General features: G+C 44.0%; 1 protein-coding gene across 1 annotated transcript in view; it reads left to right on the forward strand.

The window, feature by feature from the left end:
• The first annotated feature begins 2,591 nt into the window (after nucleotides 1-2,591).
• LOC147111840 (adrenodoxin-like) overlaps nucleotides 2,592-24,529 on the forward strand; it is a 35,413-nt gene continuing 13,475 nt past the window's right edge. The window contains exons 1-2 of the mRNA XM_085999122.1: nucleotides 2,592-2,924; nucleotides 13,808-13,932. Of these exons, the coding sequence (XP_085855248.1) occupies nucleotides 2,707-2,924; nucleotides 13,808-13,932 (343 nt within the window). The 5' untranslated portion in view covers nucleotides 2,592-2,706. The remainder of the gene's footprint in view (nucleotides 2,925-13,807; nucleotides 13,933-24,529) is intronic.

The raw sequence follows: 24,529 nt of genomic DNA on the forward strand, positions 1-24,529 counted from the left end.
CCTGTGGGACAAACAACATGACACAGCATTTCAGAAAATGAAAGACCTAATCACCAGAGAACCAGGTCCAGTTCTTGCCTACTTCGACCCCAACAAAGAGCTCAGACTACAAGTGGACGCGTCAAAGTACAGACCAAGCACAGTATTACTGCAAGAAGGAAAGCCCATCAGCTACGCTTCCAGATCTCTCACAGTGAAATCAACTATGCTCAAATCGAGAAAGAACGATATGCAATTCTGTTTGGATGTAAGCGTTTCCACCAGTACGTCTATGGCCGACAAGTCATTGTGGAATCCGACCACAAGCCCCTCGAGTCAATCATGAGGAAACCACTAGCCGCAGCCCCACCAAGGCTACAGAGAATCATCCTTCAGCTACAGAAGTACGACTTCACAATCATTCACCATCCAGGCAAAGACATTCCTGTCGCAGACACGCTCTCCAGAAAGTCTCTTAGCTACCAGGACAGCAGCCTCAGTGAAGGCATGGATGTGCAGGTGCACAACAGCTTACCTGTGAGTGACTCAAAACTGAAGGAGATCCGAGCAGGAACAGAGAAAGATGCACAACTCACACTGCTGAGCAAAGTTATACATGAAGGATGGCCTGAGGAAAGGAGGAAATGCCCTCAGAGCATATCTGAATTCTGGAACCACAGAGACGAACTGTCACAAATCAACAGAATCATCTTCAAACGGGAGAAAATCATCATTCCTACCAGTCTCAGAGAAGAGATGTTGACAAAAATTCATGCTGGACATATGGGCATGGAAAAATGCAAACAAAGAGCACGTGACATTATGTTTTGGCCCGGAATGTGCAAACACATTGAGGACATTGTCGGAAAATGTTCCATTTGTCTAGAACGCCGCCCATCAAATGTCAAAGAGCCCATGATACCTCACCGTATCCCAGACAGGCCCTGGCAGGTCGCGGCAACGGATCTGTTCACATGGAACAATGAGGACTACATAGTGACTGTTGATTACTGCAGCAGATTTTTTGAATTGGACAAGCTTCACAGCACCACATCTGCAGCTGTGATCCACAAGCTAAAGGCAGCCTTTGCCAGGCATGGCATTGCAGAGACCTTAGTCTCAGACAATGGCCCCCAATACAAATCAAAAGAGTTCGAGTCGTTTGCCAAGGCATGGGATTTCACACGTCACATCAAGCCCACATTACCCTCAAAGTAATGGCCTTGCTGAAAAAACTGTCCAGATTGCAAAAACACTCATGGACAAAGCCAAAGCAGACAAAAGAGACCCCTACATCAGTCTCCTTGAGTATCGCAACACTCCGGTTGACAACTTCAAGTCACCAGCACAGCTGTTGACGAGCCGCAGACTTCGCTCAATCCTTCCCAGCATCAACCAGCAGCTGCAGCCAGAGGTCATCAGCTGCAAGCAAGTACATGCAAAACGTGTACAGAGACAGCAACACCAAAAGAGATACTATGACAGGTCAGCTAGACTACTGCCATCGCTGCACAATGGAGAATCCGTCAGTCGTCATCCAGCCAGCTGACACTGAGCGATCGTATCACGTCCGCACCCCAGAAGGACAGGTGTACCGCCACAATCGCAGGCACCTCCTGAACACCAAGGAACAACACCGTCATTCTGACGAGGGGATCAGTTCAACAGAGTGTGATGAGCAGAGCAATACACAAAACACATCATACTTACCTGAACCTGAATTGTTGACCGATTCAGGAGCATGCTCAGTTTCATACCACACAAGGTCGGGACGAGCGGTCAAGCCTAGAGTTATCCTTGACTTGTGAACTGTCAAAGGGTGTAGGCAGATCGCGGCCCTAAAAAAAACTGTACATCGTTATTGAAACGTTGAGATGTTTTCAGTGCTAGTTAAATGCTGAGTTTACTTATATGTTTATGTTACCGAGAACATTATGTAGAAGAAAGGTTTAAAAGTAATGCATAACATTTTTCTTTTTAAAGGGGATGTAATATTTGCATATTGAATTATCATTGGCCCGCAGGCATCTGTAAGGAATACCTATTATATTCACATGTGATCACATGCTGAGTTGTCATTGGCCTGCAGGCATCTGTGGAGTACTATTATTTTGAAGAACCAGGCTAGGGGTCCTAATGCCAGGTTTTTCCCCAAGGTGCTGTATGAGTAAAGATAACAGACCTAATGCTTAAATAAAGAGTTAAACTGTAATACTCTGTTGTCCTGCAATTTATTATTTTTTGTACAAAGTGTGCAAAACAAGACAATTAGATTGAATACTAATTTTAAAAATGCACTGACGAACCCATCACGAAGGGAGCAGAATTATATACATCAGTCTCACTATCCAAATGACCACCGAGTATGAACGTATTCAGTTAAACAATAGATAAGCAGCAATGGCAGTGATCCGAATGTTCGACTGGTTAATATCCTGTAAAAAAAAATGTTGCCCCCGCCTTCCTCTCCGGTAGATTTGAAAAGTAAACTAAAGAGAGCGCGGACACAGGGTGGGTATTACCTCGAAGCGATGTTTGACCGTCCCGTTGCCCGGGGGCCTCGGGCCGACGCCAGGAACCGCCCCCTCGCGCATGCGCGCGCTCCCCTCGGTGCGGGAGACTGGTGAGGTCAGCACACACAGGTCAGCGCGGGGCGGGAGCGGCCAACGGCTCCCGTGGAAGAAGCGTAAACAAGTTTTAAACTGAGTCAAAGTACCCGGTACGGACATGGCGGCGGCCACGGTCACCAGGCGAGTTCTGCTGATTTCCCAAAACGCGGCGTTAAGCCGGTTGCGACACCATGATCGTTGCAGGAACTGGGGCCCGAGGAGTTGGCAGAGCGGAAACCGACGGGAGAGCGGGCTGTTTATGTTTGGAGGAGCCGGCGCGACAGGCATCGAGATGTCGGGCCGACGTTCACTGACCTCTGCCGCCCGGTTACAGAGGTGAGACACGACTGGACAACAGCACAGCCACCGGTGGCCTAGCGCCGGGTTGGGCCTGAGTAGCGTCAGATGAAACCGGAGGCATGGTAACTGGAGATTATAGTGTAATGTGCAACACAGCAGCATTAATCCATTCAATACTGGCAGGTCACCCGTGACGTTGCTCAGGTGAGTTGGAGGTTTTAAAAGAAGAGGAGGGTTATGCCAAGAAAGTTACCAGGGACCTTGACATCAGCAAGGGAGATCCCCCGGTATCCTGGCAAATATACATTTATCCTTCAACAAAGATCACTAAAACAGATTATGTGGCTTTTTACCTCATTACTGTTTGTGGGATCTTTGAAGCACATTGGCTGACACGGTTCCCGACATTACAACAATGACTGCACTTCAAGAAATAGGTTTTTTTCCAAACACTTTGGAACGTCCTGAGGTCATGACAGGCACTATATAAGATTTATTTATTTATAATTGGAATTGAGATAGACATTCACATTTGGTCACCTCTTTCTTGATTGCTATAATACTGCCCTGTAATATAAGTAGGGCATTTTCAACAGCAACAATTCTGGGAGCTGGCATAGAGGAAATGTTTTTGAATATTGTATTAATTACGATTTGAAGACATCAAAATGTCTTACTAAATTATTGAGTTGACACCGTGCCGTTATCTACAATTTAGAATAATTAGATCCAAAACATCTTGTTTTGCTTGAAAAATTTTGTGTAATTGTGAGTTTTTCTGAGTGTATTCAGGTTTGGCTCCTTGCACCTCTTTTAGCTCAGTGTTGTCCAGTATGTTAGCTACTAGCCACATGCAGCTAATTGGGTATCCAGATGTGGCTAATTGCATTTCTGGTGAGTAAATAAAAAATCAGTAATATATACCGTTGTGGCCATGTGATTGCAATACTCATTTGCATTGTATTTGCATATTATGTAAATATACACATGTGAAATACATGTTCCTATCTTGTGTGAGTATGTAAGGCATTTTCAACTAAAATTTTGCATATGGCTACAATGGTGTCGCCTTAGCTATACGTGTACCTAGTCAGCACTTTGTATTGGACAACAGTGTCTTAGCTGCATACTGAGACAACTCATGGTGTGGTCTGGATCATTTTTTCTCATTGTGAGTACACCCTCAAATGGTACATTACACCAATGATAAAATTTTAAAATATCAAAAAATTTAGAAAAGGTTTAAAAAGAAACTACAATCAATAAAAGACTGCAAAAATCTTGTTTTTTTGTAAAATGGAATTCTAGATCAAATTTTCACCTGGAAAATAACATTTACCTTCTGATTCTTGGCTGGATTTATATAATGGGGCGGATTTTGGGGTCAGTGGCATATCTATGGAGTACGCCGCCAGCATGCGAATAAAATACGAACTTACGTGATGGGGGCCCTCCTTTGCGAACTTGCTCTCTGACACTGCGTACTTGAGGGCAGTGTAATGGCCCACGGATCCTAGGGGCGCAGCGTTTGTGGAAGCGTACCTGGGATCATGTGGGCCTGGTGCTTCAACCCGTGGAAGCACCAAGTTTCCTCTTGGCAGATATGTGGAGTTAATTGTTCAATGGGATATGATAACTGGTACATGGGGGAATAAAGTTACAGAATAAGGTGACAGGAGAAAGAAGGGTGCTTTTGCATATAATGGGGGGGATGCAAATTGACTTTAGATTTTTTCTTTTCATTAATTAATTAAACTATTACAGTAAATTGTACTGTTTATTCAAAATAATCAAATTATATTACTGCCTGTCTAAACAGAAAAAACTTTTAATAAATTTAAAAAAAAATACACTCCTTAAAGTATTTTAGCTATTGCTGAGCCATATTTAAAGGAGATTTACAATATTCTTTAACCATGGTTGCCAGCTTTTAAAGAGAAGACATATTCTGGTTGGATGCAAACTTTTTTTTTTTTTTTTTACCATTAACGGTTTCATTAATCATCACAAGTAATCTGCAAAAGAACGGAAAGGTGGTTCCTTTCGCAATGAAACAGGCTCCTGCGCCTGCTTTCACTAACTGTAACATTTTCGTCCATAATTGTTGGGCAGTTGGTGGGTAATTAGCCCAACTTTGCGCCAGCAATGAGTATTTCCCCGTCAGTGGGGATCATCTGTCAAGTCGTAACTTGACAGATCGCAAGTTCAGGATTTAGCGTGCAGAAATTCCAAACTTGCTGTCCATTTCAAAGGCAGTATGACGGCATACTCTGAGTACACTGTCATACCTATTGCAAAATCTGCCCATCAATCAAAAGTGAAGAGCCCTAATGTGGATTAGACTGAGACATAGCTCTTGGTACCCTAGTACAATTTCCTGGTCTTTCTGTGGCTTTCCATCAACAGTACCAAATTTGTGAGTAATCTGTCCTTATTGTAGTTGTCTCTGCTCCATGTTATGTCACCTAATTCATAGTGAGAACTTCTCCTCTCCCACTGTCAGTAGTCCTCAACTGTTGTTAATTATATATTTTGTATGAAATTGGTTGCCTAATTTCAGCACTGCATGAAGCAAGAATGGCTCAATATTATACTAGTTCAATACTATTAGCATTCTAAATTCCATTTCAATTTTGTCAACATTAAAATAAAACCTTTGCAATTAATAACTTTATTTAAAGAAGAACAGTCTGAGCCTTCAAAAGTTCAAAATTCCTTGCCAAAGAACTAACTATATGTATTATTCCCATTCTCCAAACGGGTAATTATTTTTTCAAATTGTTTATTAATCCTTTTTAATCCCTTGCTGTAGATGGATGCCAGTTGCTAACCAGTGAAAGAAAGCAGACAAAAAGGTTTTAATGATAAGAATAATATCAAAGAGCTCTTTATATGTGCTGGCATGTTTCCTTACAGGACAAGTCTTTATCCCTTTACTTTTTTTGTCTACCATAGTCACAGCTTTCAGATGTTAAGTTTGATCTATGTTCAGTACATTCACCGTGACCATTTCTCTTCCTGTTTTTCAGTTGATTCAATAATAGTTCCTTACCACTCTAAAGGAATTAGAAAGGATTGGGTGTCTGCCTTGGTTTAGTGGTAGCACTCTCGCCTCTAAGTCAGAAGGTCATGGGTTCAAGTCCCAATCCAGAGAGTTGAGCAGATAATATAGACTGGCACTTCAGTGCAGTACTGAGGGAGTGCTGCACTGTTGGATGTGCTGTCTTTCGGATGAGACGTTAAACCCATCAGGTGGACATTAAAGATTCCATGGTACTGTTCGAAGAAGAGCAGGAGAGTTCTCCTGGTGCGTTGGCCAATGGTTATCCCTCAACCATCAGATTATCTGATCATTTATTCCATTGCTGTTTGTGGGGCCTTGCTCTGCGCAAATTGGCTGCCATGTTTCCTACGTTACAACAGTGACTACACTTCAAAAGTACTTCATTGGTTGTAAAGTGCCTTGGAATGTCCTGAGGTCGTGAAAGGCTCTATATAATGCAAGTCTTTCTTTTAGTTTGCCCTGTTAGTTTAGCAAATTAAGACGGTGAGAGCTGAGGCGCACACACAACACAAAAGTTCCAAGTTCAGTTTGTAGTTTGTGCTGAGTTAGCTGATCTCAGGTGGAGCAGTGGGCAGGGTGCTACAATTGACCTCGGGTCCCTGCTTTAAGGAGGAGAATATTGGCCACTATTTCTGCTCCTGGTAGCTATCTATCACCCCCCCACCTCCTGCTGGAGGTGTGTGTGAATGGACTTCAGGACAAGGATAGGAATGGGCTCAGTAATGGTGTCTCCTGTGACTGGATAGCCTATTGATACTCATTTTTTAGGTACAGATATGAAAAATGTTCACTTGAGTGAAGTAATGGAGGGTGTTCAATACTTGGGAGATTGCACTGCAGCAAGGCATCAGCGCCTGAAAGAGAAGGAGTAAATTTGCATACGAGGTAAAGAACCAACACAAACAAAAGCAGATAATGGCCCTGAAATTAGGATCGGGAGCTTGCCGCGCGTGCAAGCCCCCGATGTGCACTTACCCGGCGCGCTGACATTTAAATCCTGGCCCGCATTGCACTTCCTCTCTCTGGCCCGCTTGAGGTCCTGCCACGCTGTGCGTGCGTGACCCAGCGGCATACTTAGTGCGATGAGCCGGCTGGGATCACGTGAGCACAGGGCAACCAATGGGAGGTTGCAAAAGTTCATTCATGAGTTTGATAGTGAGAGTTGTCAAACTCATGAAAACTCCTGGCCCCAAAACACTACTTAAACTTGAAAGAAAATTTAAAAAAAATTGCACTACTTAAATGAACCATAAAGAACTGTAAAAAACTATTTTAAACAATAATTTTAAAATTTGAAAAAAATTATTATATAAAAAATCGGGGCTAAAACTAAACGTACCTTACTGTAAATTCTTTAAAATAATAAACCTGTGGAAATGTTTTAAATAAATTGTATTAATAGACCACTTACCTGTAAAACTAAGTACTTACGTGTGGTTTTTCAATGCGTAAAAACCGGAGGCCTTTACACATGCGCAACTCTCTAAAAATAAAGGAAATCCAAGTCGCATGCGCTGTGCATGCTGAAAACCGGCAATTCCTCCGGGCACACGCGTGAGTACCCCGTCCGTACTCGCGTGCTGGGAGAGGAATTACTGGGCTAATAAAGGTTATTTTGTGTGTATATATATTCCTCATAGGAATTTTAGCCTGTTTTTGTTGTCCTTTCTGTTCTGTTACTCTGTTCATATGTCATCAATTACAGAAGAACTATGACACAACAGGGTTTGATGTTTCTGCTTCATTGCCTTTGTCTTCTTTAAGGGATTGGAAGAAATTAGCGACTAGTGTTTTTGAAAGTACCAGTGTTCTCAGGATATTTCCTATTTGTTCCTTTAATATTTTCTTTACAAGCTGGACTTCCTGACCTTAAGTGGATTTGTTTACTTGTGTGAAAATTCAGTGTATTTGAAGGGGTATCTGTCACTTCCTCTGTATCCTGAGAGGCTTCACTCTTAAGTCACCCCTTTTTTCACTTCCTATCTCTGTAATCTCCTTCAGCCCCACAACCCCCCGAGATATCTGCGCTCCTCTAATTCTGCCCTCTTGAGCATCCCTGCTTATAATCGTTCAACCATTGGTGGTCGTGCCTTCTGTTGCCTAGGCCCTAAGCTCTGGAATTCCCTCCTTAAACTTCTCCACCTCTCTTTCCTCCTTTTAAGACGCTCCTTAAAACCTATCTCTTTGACCAAGCCCTGCCCTAATTTATCCTTATGTGGCTCGGTGTCAAATTTTTTGTCTTGCAATACTCCTGTGCAGCGCCTTGGGACGTTTTACTACGTTAAAGGTGCTATATTAATAGAAGTTGTTGTTTAAAAATAATCCTGATATTTCCCTCTACTGTGGAGTGTGAATTTTTTTGTCATCTACAAATGATGAACCGTGTTAACTCTTGGGGCTCTGAAAAAAAACAAAAGGGCCTATTTTAACACTGCCTGCCCAGTGTCAACCAGGCAGACAGGCAGCTAAAATGGCCTCGGCGACCTACTGTGATTTTAACCTTATTTTTGAGCAGGCGAGCGGGACCTCCTTTGAATATGCAGCATAGGCTCTGATTACGTCTTTGGGGCCCGACTGCAATTTTAGCCCAAGGCCTGAGCATGGAGCCGTCCCGGCTTCCCCGCCAGGCCAACTTGACAGACAAGTGGATCTGGTAATGGAAGCGTCCAAAAAATGTAAATTAAAAAAAATGTTTTGTTTCCTTTTGGGCCAGGAGGTGCAGGAGTGTTTCAGCGGGCCTCTCCTTCCTCAGGTTTCCAATCCCCTCCCCTGACCACAAGGCCCTTCCTACCCGCTTCCTAAGCACTTACCTGACTATCAGGGACCGTCAGCCTCTTGCTGCCCAAAATCATGCTCCCACCCACTGGCCAGCTAGCACATCCTGTCATTTTTGGGTGGGAGACTGAGTTAAAATCTCCCAGGCCACACAGAGGGCCAGACGTTTTCCCATCCTTCCAGCCCCCACCTGCATGACTCCTGCTGGGAGTTAAAATAAGGCTAAAGAGTAGTGACACTACGGTGGCCTTTCTGACTGTGCTTGCATTGGAGAACAAGATCTCTTTTCTACTCTGTGGTCATGAGCTGTAGAATGGTGTGTTTCTTACACCCTCAGAAGTGCCAGTGCCCACAACAGGAGCTAAATTAATTCTATAGCTCGGGAAGCACAGTAGAGAATGCACTGTAACTGCATAGCACTGATTCTTTTCATCCAAAGGGGGCAGCAAAATCCTGTAATTAACAAGCAGTGTAGGTTAGCTAAAAATTGAATAACTCAATTATTTGTGGTTTCAATCATAGGCTATTCATTTCTCAGCACAAAATCTTTCAAAGCCAAGAAGCAGAAATGTTTGCAGATGGCTAATTATTTTTGTAAATCGGTGCTTTTTAGGCCAGCAAACTTTTGTTAGTTTGCCAAAGCAGCTGATATTTATCAAAAGAAATTGTTTAAAAATCTGAAAATGTTACACTGGAATATTTCTGCATCGTTATGAAAATTTAACTTCAGTTTCAATTGGTGTTTTTTTGGGGGGTGGGGGAGAAGAATGGAAAGCAAGTTTTAATGAGGGTTTATTGAAGTAATTTGTGAGCAAATTGATCCACACATTCCTAGTATTTGTATAGTGCAATGGGGTATTTAAAAAGGGTACACACAAACATTGGGTGAGATGCCGTTTGTGCAAAGTAAACAGCGGAGTGACAAAAATTGACCAGCAAGTTCTGGAGATTCACAACTCACTGTGTATCCCTTCTTCCCCTGAACCTGTTGGACGATTTGCGCATTAATAACGGCGTGCATCGTGAACTCGCTGTTATTTTTCCAGAAAGATTTGGCCCAATAACTTTTGTTTGTTGGGAATGCATTCCGTGGAAAACAGTTCTTGTATGTTTTAAGTGTCATGATATTTAATCAAGGCACTAACAGTTTATTGCTCAGGACATCTCGCATAGTACCTTCAATTAAAAAATCTTCAAAAATATATTTCCTCTTATTTTTATAAAATGTACATTATTCAGTAATTCATTTAATTTTAAGAAAATTTTCAGCAGAAATGATCAAAGAAATTGAGATCATCCTCAAATTATAGTTGTCTCAAATTGTGATTGCTGAACCTCTTGAGGGTATCTTTGGTGTTGCATTGAATCCTTGGTGACTATTGCATGTGGTCCATTAATTGTCAGAATCAAATGCAGTCTTAAATTGAAAAACCAAGCTTTGCTCGGCCCCACTACTGACTGGCATCCTCTAGCCCACCCATCCCACTGATTCTGGCTGTTGCTCCGTCTGTCTCTGGCCTGTCCACACCTATTTCTATTCCCTCTGCTCCCATCCTCCAATTTGGTGCCTTTTAATTTTGAAAATACTATCAGTATTTTTATATTTTCCAAGTTGATCTTCCTGCTCATCCCAAACCCTGCTATCAGGCCCCAAATGAACCACCACCATTCTTTGTAGCCTTCCAGCCTCAGCTCTATTTTGCAGTCTGCTGCTCTTTGCTTTCTTCATGGTACCGGAGAGACAGACATATAGCAAGTCCAGTGTTCTACTTTAATATTTATTTCTGTGTGTTCAAGTGCTGTTCTGTTTGTTCTCAGTGCTTTAAGTAATGCCATTAGGATGCTCTTTCCCTGGAGTCTTTAGTCTCGCCAAGTAATAACAACCAAAATAATTTAAGTAAAGCACAGATCTGTATTTACTTTCTTAGTTTATTATTTGGCATTTATTTCTGTATTAATTTACTGATTTGCTAGTGTGCCTGCTGCGCCATTAATTTACTAGTTCACTGATGCCTATTTCTCCATTAATTTGTTGGTGCCCGTTATTCTATTAATTTATTAATCCTCTGCTGCCCTCTTGAATTTCTGAATTTGCTGTATTAATTTATTGGTATGCTGGTGGTCAATTAATTCGCTGTTGCCCTCTTCTCCCTTAATGTATTGATTTGCTAGTTTGCCTGATGCTCCATTCATTCACTGGTTAACTTTTTCTCTATCCTTAAGAATCTTATATACCTCTCTATAAGATCATCTTTCCGATGCCTTCTTTCTAAGCAGAGAAGCCTGGGTTTCTCCAGTCTTTCTCATAACCCTTACACTGAGGATCTGCATAGTAGCTATTCTCTGCACTGCTTTCAGTGCTTGAATATGTCTCTTCTTGGGGACTAGAACTAGACGCCGTATTCAAAGTGCGATCTGACCAGTGCATCATTACCTCCTCTATTTTGTAGAAAATACAGGGGGTGTTTTAGGTGTAATGGGGTTATTGTCTCTGGCCAGTCAGAAGTATCTGAGCTGCTCCAGAGCCCCGTGCGGTTTCGAATCGCTCCCCTTTTCTGGTTCTGACCGCTGGACTTATTTCAGTAGCGATGTAGATAAAACGAGAATAAATTGAAAATAATGATGAATACAGCACTCTTTTTTACTTAATACAGCACACCTTTGCTTAATACAGCACACCTTTGCTTAATAGGGGAGGAGAAACGGACACATCGAGGGAAAATTGACTAAAATTACAATTTAACAAAATCTCCCTTTAATTCCCACCCCTAATACCTATCTAGGTTGCCTTGTAAAGGGCCAGAAAGTTTTATGCTCACCAGTAAACGCCTGCTCCGTGCCCCTGCGGTCTGTCTTGGATTCTTCACCGCCCCGAAGTAGAGATACCCCAGTAATTCAAAAGTAACTGCTGGTATTCCACTTCTTTGGGCGGGCTGTTGAGCTGTTCCCCTTGTAGGCAGGGCACGGAGGAGAAGCGGCAGAGAGAGAGAGAGAATGGCTTCCTGAGGGGCTATCTTTATACCCCATTGGGAGCCGTTGTCTTCGCGCCCAAATCTGGATGTATCTGGGCTATACAAAAGGGACCGAACTGCCCCCATTGACTGTAATGGGTTTGAATGTGTTACCCATTCATTTCAACTGGTTTGCGACCAGTTTGAAATGTCTCACTGAATCCTTAAGTGTTCAGTCAACAGCACTCAAGTGGTTTGTAAACAATCTATTGTCCTGCGGTCACCGCCCAACCGCAACTGATTGACAGCTTTAAGTACTTGAGCCCTTGAGTCAACATTGTAGAGGGCTTATAAACAAACAACCCTTTGTCCTGTGAGTGAAACTTCCTAAACTGCAGTTGATTGACAGTTTCAAGTACTTCAACGTATTCACACAGGCTGGTGTTTTCAAATCCTTTTGCCAGCCAGCGACGGGAGATATTCAGGCCTTTGTCTTCTGCCATGAGACCTGACAGCCATTTTGATACCCTGAGTTTTTAAGGTATATTCCACCCAGGTTTTCTTTAATCAAAAAAAAAAATCTTAGGGGGCTGTAGAAATTTTCCAAAATTCTTGTGAACCTTACACCTCCTCTGAACTGCTTTGGCTCTGTAGTTCAACATCCTATTGGTTTTGTTGATTGCTGCTCTGCATTGGTTGGACATGTTTAGCGTTAAACCTATTTCATTCCTAGGTCTCTTTCAACTTCATCCATAGCTATTTCAGCACAACTCATAGTGTATGTGTGTTGTCTATTTTTCATTCCTATGTGTAGCACTTTACATTTTTCTTCATTAAATTTCATCTGCCATTGTTCCGCCCAATTATTTCTGTAATTTCTGAGCTGATTCAACTACCCCTCCCAGTTTGGTATCATCTGCAAATTTGAGCACTTTGCATTGAGTTTCTGAATCCAGGGCATTTGTATAAATTTAGAAACAGTATTGTATCCTAGCACTGAGTCGCACTCCGTGCTTTCCTGCCACCCCCCCCCCCACCCCCAACACTCAGTCATAACTCCTATAACGAGTATTAATTTTTTCCTACCCTTCAACCAGTTTCTTATCCATTCTCAGGGATTACCCTAAATCTCCACAACTGTGAGTTTAATTAATAGACTTCTATATGGAACCTTGTCAAAAACCTTCTGGAAATAGAGGTACACCATGCCATAGGGCTTACCATAGTCCACTTGCATTGTCACTTCCTCAAAGAAGTTCAGTAGGTTGATCAGGGAGGGTTTGCCCCTTCTGAATCCACACTTTCTGCTGTAAATGAGGTTATTGAATGGATGATCCCCAGATTAACTCCTGATAATCAATTCCATTATTTTACATGGAATGGAAGTAAGACAAAAGATCAAAAAAGAGCAGCCGAGTTCTCCCTGTGTCCTGGCCAACATTTATCCCTCAGTCAACACCTCCAGAAGCAGATTATTTGGGCACTTATCAGTGATGTTTGTGGGACCTGTGCACAAATTGGCTGTCAGATTTGCCAACAAAACAACAGTGACTACAATTCAAAAGTAATGAATTGGTTGTGAAATACTCTGGGATGTCCTGAGGATGTGAAAGGCGCTATATTTTTTCTGGATTTAAGCACTTTGTCAGTTGTGGGCTTGCTTTCACCATATCGCACAACCATGATGGGTGCTTCAGCAAATCCATACTCGCCGCACGTACTAGCAACTTAATCCAGAGGCTGTGGTACACTGAAAAGAAGTACTTCCTAGCATCAAACCTAACTGTTTTTTGTAACTTATACTGATGTCCTCTAGTCTTCCTCTGCCTATCTAGCTCAAATAACCGTTACAGAATTTAATCCTTTTTGTTATTTTAAAGACCTCAATCATATTGCCAATGGGAACGGTAGCATAGTGGTTATGTTACCGGAGACAGGAGTTCAAACTGTTATGTCTTATTAATATTGATTTAATACTGTTTAATCATTAAAATCTCTGCTATGATATTATACAAAGTCTTTTCAGTTGATGTATGTTAGAATCTTTTCACTTGGTGAAAATAAGTTATTCATTCAGCTTCAGCCAGCAGATCAAACTTATCTATCTTGTACTTGTGCTCCTTTTGCAGTTCAAAAGATAAAGTGACAGTCGATTTTATTAACCGTGATGGAGACAAACTTAGAGCAGAGGGAAATTTAGGCGATTCTCTATTAGATGTTGTCATTGATAATAACTTGGATATCGATGGCTTTGGTAAGTTCTGCTGTTTTTAATTCAACAATATTAGTTATTCAACCATGGTCTGATAAACAAAATTATGATTCAAACTCTGACTTGTGTGTAATCACAATGTTCCATTCAAATGAAAGAAATATCTTGATATGCTAAAAAGATTGATAACATTGGTGCTGAGAACTAAATGTGTCTTTTTTGTTGGAAAGCATATTTTAAACAGTATATTCTCTGAGCTAAATGTTGCAGCCGAAGGTGAATTTATAACCATTATACAGTAGTTTGCATCTTGTTTGAAATTCATACAAGGGGATTCATTTTCTTTTTAAATATTTAAATATTTTTTATAATTAAAACAAAATCCTAATTTTATTTGTCCTGGATAATTCAACTTCAGATATTTTGAGTACTACTTCATTGGATGAGTGCTTTTTATGTTAAAACTATTTTTGTGACTACAGCTAGCTTCTTAAGTGGAAAAAACTTGATTATAATTTTAACTGCAGGAACAAAAACAAATGTTGCTGCCTGTTGCACAGTGATTTGTTCTCTGCTGTATAACACGGGAATGATGGGTTTCTGCTGGCTTATTTTTCTCAGTGTATAAGCTTTTTAACTTAATGTACATGTGCTACCAAATAATGTTACCACAAATTGCAGCGTAACAGAAACTACCATAGGAAAACGTACATTAAATACAAGTCCAGCAACTGTACTTGTGAAAATAAGATGCTCTGAATCATTCTGCTATGTTGTGGTGAATCATATCAAAAATTACCACAGAAGTGTCCTGATGTGTCAGCAATGGTGATATTATGCCTGTTCATACACACCTTTGGTTCCACAATGTATGATATAAATATGATGCATAATAGGGAATAATGATTTGTATGAGTATTGGGCCCAACGTCATTGGATATATTTTCCATGTTCTCCATTATCCTAAATAAATTGCACTGTCTTTGTATATTGGCTAGCTCTGCACTTGATACACAGTATAGTACTAGTATTATATTTTGTAGCATATTCTGCTTCCATCAGAAAGAAGCCACTCTGGGGACCATTAACTTTCAGAGAGAGAAAAAATGGAAAATGTCTCTCCACCAGACATGTGAGGCATCCCAAGAGGCACATGATGTCCACATGGCTAACCTACTCCAGAATATACAGACCAAAGTGTGCCTATCTGGAGCCCTGACACAGGAGGCAGTGCTTGTTGAGGCATGCCATCAATACTGTAGCCTGACGGACACTGCACTCCGCTGCCAGTGCCTTTTGAAGGTTACCACCACCCTGAATTTTCATTCTAGCAAGTCATTCTAGGCTGCCTGTGAGGACATCAGTAAAATTAGTCAACCAGCTGTGCACTGATGCTTTGTGCGAGCGAGCCAATTCATCACTTTATCCATGGACAACTATAGGACCCTGCACTTTTACTGAGTGGCAGGATTCCACAAAGTTCAAGGTGACATGGATTGTACTCTTGTAGCTATATGTGCTTTCTTTATTAACCTCATCATCTTGCTCAATGTCCAGCTTGTCTGTGACCAGCAGCATCACATCAAGCCTTTATCTTAAGAGATTCCACTGTTCTCACACTCTTTCAAATAGAAAGGCAAGTGTATGTGTTACTGCTGGGAGATCAAGACTGCCCTCGACAGCAATGGCTGATGGCGGCTGTGTGTTTTCCCAGAGTACCAGCTGAGCATTGTTATAAGTGAGGTACATTCTTCGATCAGAGACATCTTGGAAGATACAATTGGAATCTTGAGAACACACCTCAGGTGCCTGGACTGGTCGTGGGACGTTCTGCAATATAATCTGGCTAGAGTTTCCAGGATAGTGATGGTGTGCTACAAGCATGCATTTATATAACGCCTTTCACAATCTCTGGATGTTCCAAAGCGCTTTACAACCAATGAAGTACTTTAAGTGTAGTCACTGTTGTAATGTAAAATAAAACTGATCAATTAGCATATTTTATGATTACATCTACAATGTGAAGAAAAATTACAGTAGAACTAAATAAGTCTTTCAAATGGATAAACCGCCCTACATGTAATTCAAAGGCCTAGTTCGCCCCACAAACCTTTTTTTTTAAATGCTTGAATTTGCCAAAAAAAATCATAAAATCTAAGGCCTAGAAATTCAGTATCACCACATTTGGGGTGCTGCAGCTGGGCGATCGCTAAATTTAGCGACCGGCGCAACTTAGCGCCACCTTCGCCGAAATTGAGTTGCATCGCCCCAAGAGGTTGCTGCTGCGCTAAAGCAAGCGGTGCACGACTATCATAAGGTGCTAAGCCAGCGAGCCGGGGCGCTACCACCGAGGGCGGGCGCAGCGCAGGTGCGGCGAGTTGCTGATTGAAGGCAGACACGCTGGCGCCGGTCAGCTCTTAAAGGGGGAGGGTCGATTTGTTTTGCTGCGACGCCCTGCACACTGCAGCCCTGAATCAAGGCCTGAACATAGCTGCTTCACCAGTTCAACGCCCAGGACTATGGAGAAGGCTAGGGAGCGAGCGCAGCGCTTCAGCGAGGGTGCCCTGAAGCTACTGGTTGGCGCAGTGGAGCGCAGGCGACCTGCCCTCTTCCCTGATAGTGGCAGCAGGCCGCTGCCCAGCGAGTATAGAAAAGTCTGGAGGGAGGTGGCAAACAGGGTGACCTCCAACAGCGTGGTTGCCAGGACTCCTGTGCAATGCAGCAAAAAGTTCAACGACCTCACTCGGGTTGTCAGGGTGAGTACCCTTTCCAGTATCCTCTTCATCCCTGCATGTGCACCTCACTTTATGGCCAAAGGGACCTGAAAGCCCCAAGGCCCAGCCCTCATCCAACAGCTATGGATCTCATGAAAATCACTTGCACATTCAGCACTTTACACACTGTCAGGGCTATTCCACCATGGGAGGCAGTGCAGGCAAGATGAGGGCTTGACATTGTCAGGGCTATTCCACCATGGGAGGCAGTGCAGGCAAGATCAGGGCTTGACGCTGTATACTTAGAGTCCGTCCTTTCTCTTGCAGGGCAAGCTGGCCCACAATCGCAGGCAGCAGCGACGGACCGGGGGAGGCCGTCCTGACCTTAAAGAGCTCAGCGACCTGGAGCAGCGAGTGGAGCAGATTATGGGAGGCCGGCTGATTGGCCCAGTCGCCACTGGAGATGCCGACCCCGTTCTGGACAGCAATGGTAAGGTCATCACCTTTTTGACCTCTCTCTTTCCACTTGTGCCTCACACCAGCATCCTTTGCCACTCTCGAACCAATGCAGTGCATAGCAGCACTCATGCCTCACTCTAAAGCAACTCTTGTGCCTCCCTGCTTTCGCCAGGTGAGGAGGCGGGTCCTCAAGCTGGCACTGTCTGATTCAGAATTCGAGGAGGAAGAAGAGGAAGTCGGCCTGTCAGTGCCACCCTCAGCCGACGCAGCCCATGGCCACGATGGGGACATGTCTTCCCTGGAGGGGAGCAAGGGGAAAGGGTCTGATGAGGGTGAAGCTCCGGGGCCCAGCGGGCTGCAGCAACGCGGGAGGGGTGGGGAAGCTCGGCGGCCTTCTCCCCGGAGGGTGAGTGCGGCCTCCAGTCCTGCTATGGTGAGCGCAGAGGAGGTGCGGCTCCTTGGTGAAATGGGCGCCCAGGCTGAGCGCAGGCACACTGAGCTCATGGCTGCAGTGGCAAGGATGCCTGACTCCATAGAGTTACTGGCAAGGAGTGTTTAGGAATTCGGGGCAGCACACGTGGCTTCCAGCCACGTGCTCAGTCATGCCGTGCATTCACTGGCTGGTGTGATGCAGGCACAGACCAGGGCCACACGGGCACTAACTGCTGCCACCCTTGCTGGATTGGCCAGGCATCGACGGGGCCCTCGCCGCGCCGCAGCAGCCCAACAGTCTGTGCTTCAGCAGATTGCTGCGCATGCTTCAGTTCTGGCCCGTGCGAGTGCCAGTGTCTCGGCCGACCAGGGAGTGCCTGTACTCTGTCAGGTTGGCAGCATTCCTGCAGCCAACACTGTCACTCCACCACTGCAGCTGCCACCACCCGTAGGACAGACTGCTATCGCCCAAGCAGAGTTGGAGCAGTCAGAAGCCGGGCCCTCCAGGCCCAGAGCTGGTCCAGGCCGTCCCCCAAGGGCATCTGCCATCTCACCATCTGACCCTCAGCAGCCTTCCCCCAGCCTTGCTGCAGCCACTGGGGTCCCATTGAGGAGGAGCTGCAGGGCGGGAAGGGGCCAATCGCGGAAGCGAGGCGGATCACCCTCGCAGGCGAAAAAGTAGAAGGTGTGGCAAAATGTTTTTTTTATATGAAGGCCGAGAATGTTGTGTTTGTTTTTTATATGAAGGCTGAGAATCATGGTCATTTTTGTTTAACTTTTTTTCATTTTCTCAAGGTTGTGAGAGCCAGTTATGTGTCTGACTGTTTTTTGGGGGGTTTCCCTGAATTTGTTTGTCATGCGGGAAGGGCACAGAGTTTGTAAAATAAAAAATTTTCTTTATTCAGATTGTCCATGTTTGCACTTTGAACTATTTGTTGCCTTGACCGGCTGAGGGTTTGCAGAGCGGCTCCATTCATGTTCTTTCATTGGCATAAGCCATTCCCTGAGAGGGGGCCTAGAACCGAGTTGCAATAATCCGCCGACGGACGGCCCTTGCACTTTGTGCCTCCCTCCCGTCTTGGTGCTCCTCCTCCTCTTCCTCCTCCTCTAGCGGTCCTCCAATGTCTGCTGGCACTGGCTGAGTCCTGAGGATAGCCAGGTTGTGCAGCATGCAGCACACTACAACGAAATGGGAGACTCGCTCAGGCGAGTACTGTAGTGCTCCTCCGGAACGGTCCAGACAGCGGAACCGTTGCTTGAGCACGCAGATTGTGTGCTCAATGATGTTCCTGGTAGCTTGATGGCTGTCATTGTATCGCTCTTCCGCAGGGGTGCTGGGCGCACGGAGCGGGTTCATCAGCCAGGTGCACAAAGGATAGCCCTTGTCCCCGAGAAGCCAGCCTCCTGGGTGAGCCGGGGCTTCGAAGTCTGGCGCAGGATAATATAATAATAATAATTCAACTTTATTGTCATTGTACAATGCACAAGTACATGAACAACGAAATGTGATCTTGCAAGCTCCCATGAGTCCAGTACAAATAACATTAACATTAAACGTAAATAGCACCGTCCTGGGAGTAGCAAAGCCGCTGCGTCTGTGCGCGCCGCCATTCCATTTCCACCATGCCTCCTGTCCGACAATCTTCAGCCCAACGCCCGGGCCTGCTCACCAGCCGCCCCTCCCGGGGCTCCTTCCGTGACCTTCTGCACCTGGTCTTCCCTGATGGTCACCCCTCCAGGTACTAACCAGGCCTGGCTCTGCTTAGCTTCCAAGCCTTGCCAGTGACCCTGTCCCTAGTCCTGTAGGCATCGTGGCTGCTGCCTGGAAAGCGGGCATTGACAGCTAGCATGAGCTGCCTGTGGTCACACACCAACTGGACGTTGAGCGAATGGTAGCCCTTCCGGTTGCGGTAATCCTCGGCATTCTGTAGAGGTGCCCGCAAAGCCATATGCGTGCAGTCAATGGCGCCCTGGACCATGGGGAAGCCCGCTATTCTTGCAAATCCCATTGCACGCTCTTGCCGCTTGTCCAGGGTCATGGGGAAGGAGATGTACTGACGTCTCCTTCTGAAGAGGGCATTCGTCACCTGGCGGATGCAGCAATGTACCGCGAACTGGGAGATATTGGCAATGTCCCCAGTAGCGGATTTTAAGGAGCCGGTGGCATAGAAGTTGAGAGCCACTGTCACCTTCACTGCCACCAACAGAGACGTCCTGTTCCTCAGCTGTGGCTGCAGATCTCTCTGAAGCAGGTGGCAGATCTCTGTGACCACCTCCCTTCTGAATCGCAGCTTCCGAACACACTGCTCCTCAGACATGTTCAGATATGAGAACTGCTGGCGGTATACCCTGGGTGGGTAAGGCCTCCTGTGCCAACGCCTGTTGGCCCTTCTCCGTCTGGCCATGACTGGCACTCTCTCTCGGCGTCTCTGAGCCCTTTGAATGCAATGCAGAAAGCCAACGTTTCCACCCATTGCAGCCCCCATTATATGTGGTGACTCAAGGCTATGGCACTGAAAGTTAAATCCAACTGCAAAGCTCTGGCCTGAAGCCAGAAGTACCTGTGCGAGCGCTGAGTCAAAGCAGAAAGCTCTCTCCCTTTGTATCTCTCCAAATATCTCTCTCTCTCACACAGGAGTGGAACAAAATGGCTGCCACAAAGAATGGCGGAAGAGTCCCCTTTAAATAGCACCCCCAGCGCCCCACAGCGACTGGGAACCGTTCCACTCAACCAGTCGCTGGGGGCGCCAGGCGCACAGAAGGGGGGGCGCCACTGAAGCTCCGGTTCGGGGCGCATCAAGGGCATTGCACCATGAAATGATGTCAGGATCTGCACGCGCAGCTGAGCAGGCACTACGGTTTTGCGCTGCCGCTAAATCTTGACTGAAGTTCGCGAGAGGCTCAGATCGCGCCGCGCCTGGGCGCTAGCCGCTTCGCGCCCCACTTCTCCTAAGGCGCTAGCGGCTGGCGCTAACAACTGAATTTCTAGGCCTAAGTGTCTTTGGTGTTAAGCGAATAGATGATTGCAATTTGTTTAGCAGACCATATATTAAGTAGTATTGGGGTTTACAAAGCAGCTGGAAGGCAATCTGCCAAGCTATACATTAGTTTTCTGTAGCCTAACACTTGCTGTATTATGAATGCTTCCATTTATTGGCTTCTATTTTTTTTCAAGAATTAAATAATCAAGTAATTCTGATCAACAGTATTTATGACATTTTAGTTACTGTAAAACATTTGCACAGTTTGCTGTAAAAGGATTTTATGTAATAAAAATGTGAGTTTAATTTATAACCCATTTTCTTTTCCCAGATCTCTACCCTTCACCGTCCCTCATTTTATGCATTACTGCAAAAAGACAGCATGCACCCTAAACTCAGTCAAAAATGATATAATCAGCAATTATACGAGAGCGATCCAGGTTGACTTGCCCTTCCTGTGGAGTACTGTCTAGTCTCTATTTGATCCTCTCCTTGATGACTGAAGATTCGGATAAACTCCATGAAGGACTAGTTTAAAGCCTTATTTATCTCTACTGTGGTCCAGACTGCAGTGGTTCTCCAAATCTGCTATTAACTAAGAAAATGCTGAAGTGCTTCAGTGTCTAGAATATGCTGTACCAAGATTGTTTCCTATTTCTAGATAAGAATGCGCTCTTATAAAATGCGCACTAAATGACCTGAATACGTTGAATTTATCAGAATTCTTTGAAAGCATTGCTGACTTCATCTATCTATCTATATATATATATATAAACGAATCGATCTGTCTGTCTTCTGTCTGTCCTCGGGTGTGCGTCTGTCCGGCTATGCGCTCGAAAGTTATAGAGTGTACCTACGCGTGTGTTACCTCCGAAGAAAGCTTACGGTTCCGGGACGGTCATAAGCGTATTTACTTTTTGGTCGGACGGAAATTGTTCGCGCCTTATGCAAAAAACCTTCAAAATTAAACTCATTATCTGCTACTGACGTCAAGGTTCGACCAATCCTGTGCCGTCACGATTGACCAATCCTACAGTACAGTCCCCTGATGGTTGGCCAATCGGTGTGTGTGTGTGGGCGGGACTAATAGTTTTCATCTCAGGGATGTGGCAGCCATTGCCTCAAGCTAAAAACACCATTTACTTCCAGCTCAAAATCTGCTGATGCAGCTTCGAAAAAGTTAGTATCTCTTATGTTATTTTTAAAAGATTTACCAAAAACATTTTATAAGTACTTTCACTTTCATCTTTTGAAGGTATTAAAAGGTAGAAATGTTGCCCGGCAGCAGATTCACAAAGGGACAGACAGACAGGGCCTGAAAGGCTGGTACTCGATTTAAAATGTTGCCCGGCAGCAGATTCACAGAGGGACACAGAGAGGCCCCAAAGCCTGGGACTCCATTTAAACCGCCCGGCCCAAAACAGCCCTGGCAAAGCCGGGCTCCCCCAGCTAGTTTTATATACAGAGAACGGTTGGTCCCCATCAGATATAGAATGCTAGGTTAAACCCTTTACTTTATTAGTAGGTTTGCATACTTCAGGCCACTGCTCTCCCTAGCATCAAGGAAGCAATGGAAAATCAATATTTTAACTCCACGAGGCTTGTGAACAATTGACTTATTAGCACTTTGTTCCTGTATAGGCAAGCTTAGCACAGGGTGCCTGAGAACATTTTAACCTGGAACATTGGCCCATGCCTGCTACAAAAGCCAGGAAACTACATGTCTTGGTGTTCCTTACCTCATCTGGTTTCAAGCTAAAACAATCATAATGCCTCATGTTTTGGAATTCTCTCTACCTCAGGAAATTGCTTCCTTCTGTCATGGATCCCAAAAAGGAATAGTTTCCACTGTCAAAGCTTGTATCTGATAAGACATAGATTATAATAGCCCTTTTTGGCAGGCTGCAGAAACAACCCTGGACTTAGTACATTTTGGAGTTATGCAGGCAATGAGACAAGAATGAACTGCTCTATACCAAAGCCCATCTCCACAACATTGACTAACAGTATTATATGAGCTATTTGTGCTTAAGACAGAGCTGCTGCAGCTGCACTTCATTATTCTGTGTTGATACAGTGTCAACAGTGGTGAAGCTTTGACTTGCTTTTTTGGCCTCAAACTTTCCCAGATAATGGAATACTGTTTCTTGTGCCGATGTCCCACAACAGAGCATATCATTCCTTGTTGAACCAAAGCTGTTGGAGCATGCATTTGGCTGTGAGAAATTTGATTTGCTTTTTGGCATTTAGGTAATCTTCTCAAAGTCTTACTGTGCTGCAAATGTGAGAGATGTTTGTCCTTGTTACAGTTGCGTTCAGCTATACCCTGTTAATATAATTACATAACGTGTAAAATATATGCGTTTACAAATGAAAGCCTTTTTGGAAGCATAGGAGTCCTTATATTTTCCTGCTTAAATTAGACTTTCCTGCTTAAATTAGACATTGTGTATGTCTGTTGGGTGAAAATAGCTTCTGATGCTTCTCCACAGTTTAATACCCTGCCAACCCTTACTGTCTAGGCTTACACATGAACAGTAACCAGCTGGGTGAGATACCATTTGGACAAGATGCCACAAGGTAGCCTGCACCTGTGAAACTGTTCCTAGGACAAGACGCTGCCTTTAGAAGAAGAGTGGAGAGATGAAAAAGTACCTTGTTGCATGATTGACTGCTTAGCATCTTTTGTGGAGATTTGCCTATTCTCAGCTAGACCTTCAAATTTTTAAAATCCCACCCCAATTCACTCAACACCATAATTAAAGATGGTGACCGAGATGTAAATGCTTGAATACCAAATCTCTCCATCCCCCATTTTAAATCCAATATATAGGAAGTTACTGTAAGCACAAGATAAAATTATACCTAAATTGTTGGAATACTAGCTGAGGTGAGAGAAATTTAAACTTTTAGATTAAATCTGGGAAGGTGGTCATGAAATTCCTTGGAGTCTTTGTACTGCTGCATAGTCTGATTTGACAAAGGTCTTTTGGGGTTGGAATGTGCAGCCCTAGTTAGAGCTCAGCTATACATTTTTATTAGCTTGTTGGGTTTTATTTTACTGTTGATGTTCTCAATGTTTGCCACTAGGTGCCACTATAATAACACATAGTGCTACCAATTAGGATACTGTCCATCTGACTAATGTATATTTTCTATTGGCCTTGGTTAGTGCAGCAAAAGATTTGGAGCTTCAAACCTCATCTGTTCTACATGAATTTAGTGACAGAAACACTGTTTAAAGTTTCCATGATAGTCATACGTTTACCCTCCAGCTCTGACTATAACTAGCATGAAAACTTTAAACAATGTTTCTGTCGCTTTAGCGAGAATACAACACAGATTCACTAGGATGGTGCCTGATATGAAAAAATACAAAGAAAGACTTGGAATTTTTTTTTACTAGAACAACACAGAATAAGGGGCAATATGAGAGACGTGTTTAAAATTATAAAAGGATGGGACTGGATAGTCAGAAGTAACCATTTCCAGAAGTTGATTCTAGAATAAGAGGCCTAAAAGATTAAATGTAAAAGATATAGAACCGAGAGCACGAGAACTTATTTACACAGAGAGTTTGAGGCTGTGGAATTTACCTCCAAGGTTAATGGTTGAGCAGAAACTATGTCAACATTCAAGATTATTAGATTGGATAAATGGATGAAGGAAAAGGGGATGAAAAAATATGGTAACAGGGCAGGTAAATGTGATTAGGGTAAACACTGACACAGACTGTTTGGGCCTAATGGGCCCTTTCCGTGTTGTAACTTACTATCAAGAAACATGATATCAAGAAACAGCTGGGCGTACTTGATACAGCAAAGGCTATGGGCCCCGACAACATCTCTGCTGTAATGCTGAAGATTTGTGCCCCAGAACTAGCTGTGTCTCTAGCCAAGTTGTTCCAGTACAGCAACAACATTGGCATCTACCTGACAAAGTGGAAAATTGCCCAGGTATGTCCTGTCCACAAAAAGGAGGACAAATCCAATCCAGCCAATTACCGCCCATCAGCCTACTCTCGATCATCAGCAAAGTGATGGAAGGTGTCAT

Source organism: Somniosus microcephalus, chromosome 10 (genome assembly GCF_052327205.1).
Source record: "Somniosus microcephalus isolate GS21.2 chromosome 10, FLI_Smic_1.0, whole genome shotgun sequence".
NCBI classification, from domain to species: domain Eukaryota; kingdom Metazoa; phylum Chordata; class Chondrichthyes; order Squaliformes; family Somniosidae; genus Somniosus; species Somniosus microcephalus.